Consider the following 9078-nt stretch of genomic DNA (forward strand, 5'->3'; position numbering starts at 1 on the left):
AAACATGTTGTAAGAGATTCCAGGTCGTTTAAACAAATTCAAATATTGCTTACTACAACCAAAGCTCTTTGAAGAGTCGTAATTTAAAATCAAATGGCAGAGCAAAAGATTTTAATTAATTTCACTGCTCAAGAAAGTCGTCCGCTCTGAAAGCGCGTTGTGACGGAGCGTGTTCCGCGTTGTGCGAGAAGCGTTCCCTAACGTAAAGAAAACGCGTTGAAGTGAAAACGCGTTATCGTGTGAACACGCGGGACAGACCCAGGTGTTGTCGGTTAACTCCCCGAGAAAAAACTTTCTTCCAACTTTGTGTTTTATACGCCCGGTGCTCCGCCAATAATTGTTGTGAGCGTCGCTCCTCTGCCCTCTGTTGTTCATGGAGGGAGACTGCACCCTAGTGCCCAGTATCATCCTCCGCGAGCCTCTTCAAAATGCTGATATTGATACCGCTGGAAGCAGTCATCGAGCTTGACCTCACCTCACAACAGTGCAATTTTAACAGCTCAACATCAAAACACAATGATGGGTCGCTTGCATCAATCGCACAACATCCCATCATTGACTCTCAGCTGTTACTTGTGTAGAGGGGGTCACGTGTGTCACCATAATTGCCCTAATCCTGCAACACGTGCTGCGTAATATTTTCCTTGCCACATTACCTGTGACACACATAATGAGGACAACCGGTAAGTCAAATGAAACCAGAGGTGGGAAACCTGTTCTTTATTATATTATTAATAAGCAATGTGAACACGACTTTTATAAACACTTATGCAGCTATACACGTGCCACATTGTCCAGAAATTCGGTTGATACTAATATTGTTTATTTGCCAGTATTGTAGATTATTTAAATTACATTTGTTTGGGCGGCAGGGTGGTGCAGTGGTCACGCCCATGCATGACATCTTCTGAAGGACTGCCTGGCTTCGCTTTCCTCATTCTGGTCCCTTTCTCTGTGTGGGTTTACTCCCATAGCAAAACAACAACATACAATGTAACTGGTACTAGCCAAACATCCAAATTACTCCTGCGAAAAGTTGGCAGGCCCCTCCTGAAAAGGAGTCTTGAGACTCAGTGAGATTGCTTGTGTGGCGATCGAAACATCGTGATCCATTATTATTTTTTCTACCTACGTGACTTTACCGAAAGAACCAAAGAGTAAGGATTCCTGCAGTCACGAAAGCTTCAAATCAAGATTAATGAGTGTTTACATGTGGGAAGAAATCGGAGCACCTGGAGAAATCCAAGCAAATGGGGGGGCCAACGCTCTACCACAAATCTTTAGATGGAACAGGCGGAGTCCACATTATTCCACACCGCCTTCTCTACCTCCTTGACGACCAAGGGGTGGGAGTTGTCGCAACATTTTTGTAATCCACCAACCCTCACCTCCACGCAGTCGTGGATTACAGGCATACATAGCCCCCACAACCACCCGGCTAAAGTAGCTGTAATGCACATCTAAAATTCTACAAAAGTTGATGGGGCAAAGGTCGTAGGTCAATTGGTTTGATTTCTATGCACATTTAGATTCGCATTCGGCCGCCAATGGAACAGGTGGAGTCCAAAAGCAAAGTGGATGTACTGATTGTATCTTCATTGCGGGACTCATCCAGCAGTGGATTGACATGGGCTTCAGGTATCCACGTGTGGACGGGTAATAAACACTGGGGCCACCTGGCGGTAAATGTTTGCCGGTGCACATTGACACCGACTCACACGTCACTGGCCCCAGGCAGCCCCCAGCCACTGGCGTGCAACACAGCGAAGGGAATCTCCCACCAATGAGAACCACGCACAACCCAGGGTGCAGTCCTATAACTTGGACTCGCAAACACAACAAAACCCATGGCCGCCAACCCACACGGTTTACCCGTATTCTGTTGGGGGAAAGTGAGTTGTGAGGTCCATACGGCAGACGGCCGTTTCAATACGGGCAACATTTTTGTTAAGTTTATTTGTGTGTTTCTCCCTTGTCATGGGACTTATAAGGGGCACGGGGTGACCAACAAGGTCTGAATTGTTCTGTAATAAGGTAGGCACTGATGAGGGGTTGACAGCAATGCAAACCCCACACAATACAAAACGCCAAACGGCCAGTACCAATAAAAAATAATAATACATAACTGTCCAATGAGTAAAAAGATAATTAAGATCAAAGAAACGCGTTCCTTAAATTGATCAAGTTTATTGTTGCAAGAGTTTGGGAAAACAGGAAGACCGGGTGTGGATTCCAGAGTGGAGCAGTGGAAACTGATAAATCTGAAAAGAAGAGTGAGGTGACCTGCATGGTGGTGAGCGGTTGGGTGAGTAAATGGGTGAGTGTTTGAGTAAACGAGTGGAGGAGTGTGTGATAGGGTGATTGAGTCGGTGACCGGATGAGTGGGTGACTGGATGCGTGGGTGACTGAATGCGTGGGTGATTAGATGAGTGGGTGATTGAGTGGGTGACTAGATGAGTGGGTGACTAGATGAGTGGGTGACTGGATGAGTGGGTGATAGGGTGATTTAATTAGTGACTAGATGAGTATGTGATAGGGTGATTGAGTGGGTGACTGGATGAGTGGGTTATAGGGTGATTGCGTGGATGACTGGATGAGTGGGTGACTGGATGCGTGGCTGATTTGATGAGTGGGTGATAGGGTGATTGAGTGGGTGACTGAATGAGTGGGTGACTGGATGAGTGGGTGACTGAATGAGTGGGTGACTGGATGAGTGGTTAACTGGATGAGTGGGTGATAGGGTGATTGAATTAGTGACGAGATAAGTGTGTGATAGGGTGATTGAGTTAGTGACTGGATGAGTTAGTGACTGGATGAATGTGTGATAGGGTGATTGAGTTAGTGACTGGATGAGTGGGTGACCGAGTTGTTTAGTTGAGTGCGTTGTTGTGAACTGCAGTGAGGCGCGGTGGTTGAACGTGGAGTGGATGAGACGAAGCGGTCAAAGTGTCTGGTAGACCGAGTCCCTTAACGTGGGTGGAGGGGAGAATCAACGAGGTGAAGTTCACTGCAACATTCACCATGGTGGTGCTAGTAGTCGCAGCGAAATAAAGTGATACAGGGCTGACTGAATGAAGGTTGAGGCAAGGATGCAAGGTGGTGTAGAGGAGGCGAAGAGGAGGGTAGAGGAGGTGAGGTGGTGAGGAGGCGTAGAGGAGGGTGCCCCGCTCTTGGCGTTGATCTTGGTGAACACGTGTCCGCGCCCCGTCTCGTAGCTCTGCCCGGTGCTGATGCAGCCTCCACCGGCCGCAGCGTCCAGCGGCCTCGCCGAGTCCGTGCCCAGCTCCGTTCTGAGCAAGCTCTCCATTGCACGCTGTCTGCTCGCAGCGACAAACACAACGTTAAACTTCCCCCCCCCCCCCCCGTCCCGTGTGGCCTCTAACACAGGGGTCATCAACCCCCGGGTTGCAAGAGCACTTGCTTCAAGTACATTAAAACCCACTTTTGGTGTAGATATGTAGATGACACTTTGGTTGTCTGGCGACATGGTAAAGATACTTAATGAATGAATGTCTAAATCATCTCAATTTACAAAAACCGGCCATCCAGTTCATCATGGAAATGGAGGTGAATAACACACTCCCTTTCCTGGATATTTTGCTCGGACGAGGCCTAAATGGTAAAGTAACACACACAGCGTTTACCAAAAGGGAACACATACTGATGCCTATCTGAATGCAGATTGGCATCATCACCCCGCACAGAAATCCTTTCTCAACGAGATGCTCATACATCTGGCTAAAACAGTGTCAGATGGTCAAAGTTTGAGGAGAGAGATTAAACATGTCAAAGAAACGCTACGATTGAATGTCTACAATAATGCTCAAATTAACAGAGCAATGAATGCTAAACCAAGATCAAACAGCAATACTGCTGAATCAGGTTATTAAACAATTAAAATACCATATATCGTGGGAGTAACTGACAAATTAGCTAGTAGTCGCAGCTAAAAAAAAAGTGATACATTAATGACAGGGCTGAATGAATGAAGGTTGAGGCAAGGATGCGGGGTGGTGTAGAGGAGGCGAAGAGGAGGGTAGAGGAGGTGAGGTGGTGAGGTGTTGAGGTGGCGTGGTGAGGAGGTGAGGTGGCATGGTGAGGAGGTGAGGTGGCATGGTGAGGAGGTGAGGTGGCGTGGTGAGGTGGCGTGGTGAGGAGGCGTAGAGGAGGCGAGGAGAAGGGTAGAGGAGGTGAGGTGGTGAGGAGGCGTAGAGGAGGCGTAGAGGAGGGTGCCCCGCTCTTGGCGTTGATCTTGGTGAACACGTGTCCGCGCCCCGTCTCGTAGCTCTGCCCGGTGCTGATGCAGCCTCCACCGGCCGAAGCGCCCAGCGTCCTCGCTGAGTCCGTGCCCAGCTCCGCTCTGAGCAAGCTCTCCATTGCGCGCTATCTGCTCGCAGCAACAGACACAACGATAAACTCCCCCCCCCCCCCCCGGTCCCGTGTGGCCTCTAAATACTTATTTCCTTTGGAGAGGTGATTTATCGGACGAGGCCTAAATGGTAAAATAACACACACAGCGTTTACCAAAAGGGAACGCATACTGATGCCTATCTGAATGCAGATTTGCATTATCACCCCGTACAGAAAACCTCTCTCATCAAGATGCTCATACATCTGGCTAAAACAGTGTCAGATGGTGAATGTCTGGAGAGAGATTGAACATGTCAAAGAAACGCTACGATTGAATGTCTACAATAATGCTCAAATAATTAACAGCAATGAATGCTAAACCAAGATCGAACAGCAATACTGCTGAATCAGGTTATTAAACAATTAAAATACCATATATCGTGGGAGTAATTGAGAAATTAGCTCGAGTTTTGGAAAAGCAAAAAGCTAAACATCTAAGTAAGATTTGGCACGGTACACAAAATTAAAAAAATAGTATCTTGTACTTAAGATGAATTGCCTAAGTTGTCAACGGATGGTGTGTATCGGATTAATGGCTTATGTGGCAGATGTTATATTGGACAGATGGGACGTAACATTAGCGTAAGACTAAAGGAACACCAAATAAATATTAAACACTCTCAAACATAACTGTCGGAAGTTGCAGTACATGCTTGCCAACAAGAACACTTAATGTATTTTGATAACGATGAAGTGTTGTGTAAAACTCATTATTACTGGCCAAGACTAATTCGAGAATCCATTGAAACTGAGAAAATTTGTATTATTTTAACCTCTCTGACAGCTACAGGCTTAGTGCGGCCTGGAAGCGTATTATTAAGTAATTGTGATTTTAAGATGAGGAGATGAAGGCAGAAGAAGACGTGGGGCGATGTGGTGATGCGGTCGAACGTGGTGGCCCGAGGAGCGGAGGGAGAGATGGCGCGGGACGGGGCGGTGTGGAGAAGGTGGCAAGGACGGCGGACCCCACGTGAGTGGAACAAACGCGTGTAGGAAGAAGACATCTTACATTTATCATTACTTATAGAGGAAACATAAACACCTAACCCTTTAAACCCCTTTAACCTTAAAACCCTAACCCTCTAAACCCCTAACTCTAGAATCCCCTAAACCCCTAACACTCTCAACCCCTAAACCCTATAACCCTCGAAATACCTAAACATATAAACCCCTTATCCCCAAAATACCCCAAAACCTCTAAACCCATAACTTTATAAATCCCTAACCCTCTAAACTCCTAGCTCTTTGTGTAGTGTGTGGTGGGTGTCACGGGGTGGGTGGGTGCAGGGTGTGTGTGGTGGGTGGTGGGTATCACAGGGGGGTGTATGTGTGGAGTGTGCATGTGGTGGGTGTGGTGATAGTGGTCGTGGTTCACAACTATCCATGACCATCACCTCTACTGTGTGGTGGACCGGCCACCACACAGCAGCGCGCGTCGGAGGAGTGAACGGATGGTTCTCCCTATGCGGGCCAGGCCCCCTCGCTTCCTCTTCTCCTGCATCACCATCGCCTGATCCTCTTTCCTTGTCATCTCCTTCTCCTCCACCACCATCTCCTGCACCACCATCTCCTCCTCCTGCTCCTTCTTCGACTCCACCTCCTCTGTCTCCCCCCCCATCTCCTCTTCGTCCTGCACCACCAGCTCCTCCACCCGGGTCTCCTCCTCCTGCACCACCAGCTCCTCCACCCGGGTCTCCTCCTCCTGCACCACCAGCTCCTCCACCCGGGTCTCCTCCTGCACCACCAGCTCCTCCACCAGGGTCTCCTCCTGCACCACCAGCTCCTCCAGCAGGGTCTCCTCGTCCTGCACCACCAGCTCCTCCACCAGGGTCTCCTCCTGCACCACCAGCTCCTCCACCAGGGTCTCCTCCTGCACCATCAGCTCCTCCACCAGGGTTTCCTCCTGTACCACCAGCTCCTCCAGCAGAGTCTCCTCTTCCTCCTGTACCACCAGCTCCTCCACCAGGGTCTCCTGCACCACCAGCTCCTCCACCAGGGTCTCCTCTCCCTGCACCACGAGCTCCTCCACCAGGGTCTCCTCTTCCACCACAACCGTCAGCTTCCATTTAGAGGCCAGGGCAAGCGCGGAGGATGGGGGCAGCGCCGGCTCCGCTCTGTGAAGAGATGCGCACGACACCGTTCCAACTTCCTGCTACAGCAGAGATCGCAGTCCGTCCCCCCCCCATCGTCTGCGTACGGACTAACTGTGTGCAGAGATAGATTAACCAGGTTAATAACGATGCTGCAATAATGCAGCATACCATGCCCATCGTGGGTCTGGTTACAAAATGGGCTTAGTTTTGCGATATCACACTGGATGAAGGGCTAAATGGCAAAGATATGGCTGCCTCATTCTTTGTCCTCACCCAGGAACCAATTATAAAAATACATCCGTATATAACCGAATGTACACGTGGGGTTTGAACTGTACATGTGTTCGTTTGCGGGCGGCAGGGCTGGAACTCAGTCAAAGAGGGACCTGGGTTTGATTCCCATACTTGGGTCACTTCTCCGTGTGGAATGTGGAGTGTGTTCTACCCCCCCCCCCCCCGTTTTGTCCTGCATTGGTTTCCAAATCAGAATACATTATTTATACTGGATGAAGAGGAATACGATAAGCTATGAAGCTCTTCCTTCACAGATATGCAGTCGAGGCACAGGGTAAGCAAGTTACAGCAACAAACAAAAGGAGTGCAACGTGTAAAAATGTAAGCAAGTCATAAAAAATTGAGCACATAAGCACAAAGTACATAAAATCCTGCCAGTTTTCAACACTAAATGTAAACTTGGGCAAGGCAGCAAAACATCAACAAAAACAGCCCCAGACCCCACCAAGACAACACACAGTCCCTCAATAAAATTGTACATTAAAATGTAACTTTCATTCCTTTGGGTTTGGCATTTTCCTCCACGTAACTGAACCCTGACAAACGCAATGCAACCAGTTTTGGATGGACATCCTCGTCAGTGTTAGAAATTGAACCTCCAAATCATTCAATCGGGATCGCATAGCAGCAGTAGCAAAAGCAAATTTGTTCTGTACTGCAAACAACTTGGCAGGACTCTACTGAAAAAGAGTCTTGAGACTGAGTGAGGCTCATGCTGGCTAAATAAGGGTAGTAGTAATAAATATAAATACATTAACAGGAGCAGAGCCGTCCCCCGGGTACGGTGTACTGGGGAAACCGCCCCGGGCACCGTGCTTTTGGCGGCCCTGTGCTTCGATGTCACGGTGTCAGACGTAAAATGTATTTTTAACACGCAAGCTTTCGCACCAGATTGGCTCACAAATGATGACATCACATTCACATTTATCACTATTTAAGACCGAAACAGGAGTATTTCTCCACAATTCTGGCCATCACCTTATGAGGCTGGTTGCAATCCCCGGCAAAATGTCGTACTCGAATAGTAAATGTGGTGGGTTTACTTTCCAACACACTGGTGTGCTGATCTAGTAACTAATTGGCACATTTTGTTTACATGATACACCTTACTAATTGGCTGTGTTGGGTGGTGGTGAGTTTAACAACACATGTATATCTATGCGATCTAACCGAAAAAAACCCTGTATTGTTGGTAATACTTCCGATTTAATTGTGACTTGCCCTGGGCCCCACACCTCCCTATGGACTGCCTTGAACATTGGACAAGCAGCTCATGGCTTACCGTCGCTCAGCAGCTCCAAAACACTGTACACTGCCAGGAGCAGCAATGGTGGTGGCAGTGGCGTTGCTGGTGGTGCTGGTGGCCACGGTCCGGAGCCAGCTGTGACCCAGCGCCTGCGCTGGCGTCATGCGACAATCCGGATCCCATCTGTTGAGAGACGCACCGGGGTCACACACAGCGCACGTGGTGAGAGAGGCGTGGTGAGAGGATTGACGTTCCTTCCCTTCTCCCACGAGGTCCAGGATCGCACGGCATCAGCGGTAGTCTTGGTAGCAGCGGCAATCCTTCATTACGCAGTACTCTAAAAATGCCCTGAGCCTCGCACTGCCGAGGATCATCTTTAACGGACCTCCAAAGAGGGCGATCTTAACAAGGGTGGTACTGGTTATCGGCAGGTTAACTCAGCTCCACATCTTCCTGGTGATCGGTGGAGGGCGATCGTTGATCACCTTGGTGGGAGAAATCCTCATGGGGAGGGGGGAGGGGGTGGGGGATGATTCTTACCGCAGGCAGGAGCTGACAAAGTCAACAAACTCCGGGTCGTGGCTTTTGAGTGCCCCGTGAAGTGACAAGCTCCCTGGCACCCTTCTCTTGACTGGGGAGAACATCATGCCCAAACGATCTGCAGGAGACATGCACAGCAGGAGAGACACACAGTCACCATTCACCACTTTGCCCACCTACCCACTTGCCCACGCGCCCAATTAGCCACCCACTCACCCAAGGAATTGAAAATACAAAGAGACCCCCCCCCCCATGGCCACCCCCCCAAAAAGAACTACAACAGCTCCAGGCCACACCCTAACACTGAATCCGGCCAGTTGCTCGCCCCACCCTTCAACTCACCAAAGTAGTGCATTCCGTCAGGAGCTGCATCCATCATGCATCTTGGAGGCAACCCGAGGATCTGCACATGGTTGAAATAAAGGCAAAAGTCACCCGTGTAGCCGCAGCAGACTGTAGGGGCAAGTGCTTATAGTAGTGAGTAGAAACACCAGC

General features: G+C 49.2%; 1 protein-coding gene across 1 annotated transcript; it reads right to left on the reverse strand.

Moving 5' to 3' along the window:
* Positions 1–4433: 4433 nt before the first annotated feature.
* LOC142922535 (uncharacterized) lies at positions 4434–8754 on the reverse strand. Its single transcript, XM_076063329.1, has 3 exons — positions 8584–8754; positions 8080–8226; positions 4434–6524 (listed from the first exon to the last, which is right to left on the reverse strand). The coding sequence occupies exons 1-3, from the start codon at positions 8712–8714 to the stop codon at positions 5807–5809; spliced, it is 996 nt and encodes a 331-aa protein (XP_075919444.1). The 5' UTR covers positions 8715–8754; the 3' UTR covers positions 4434–5806.
* Positions 8755–9078: the final 324 nt, after the last annotated feature.

The sequence above is a fragment of the Petromyzon marinus genome, unplaced genomic scaffold (genome assembly GCF_048934315.1).
Source record: "Petromyzon marinus isolate PM22_M1 ecotype Great Lakes invasive population unplaced genomic scaffold, UKy_Petmar_22M1.pri1.0 PM_Scaffold_1, whole genome shotgun sequence".
NCBI lineage: Eukaryota > Metazoa > Chordata > Hyperoartia > Petromyzontiformes > Petromyzontidae > Petromyzon > Petromyzon marinus.

Excerpts from the sequence above, each read along its gene's own strand:
- LOC142922535 (XM_076063329.1), bottom strand. The coding sequence starts at position 8,714 with ATGTCTCCTGCAGATCGTTTGGGCATGATGTTCTCCCCAGTCAAGAGA. Across the intron at positions 8,227-8,583 it reads TTTGTCAGCTCCTGCCTGCG|ATGGGATCCGGATTGTCGCA; the intron begins GTAAGAATCATC and ends GTCTCTCAACAG. Across the intron at positions 6,525-8,079 it reads TTTGGAGCTGCTGAGCGACG|AGCGGAGCCGGCGCTGCCCC; the intron begins GTAAGCCATGAG and ends ATCTCTTCACAG.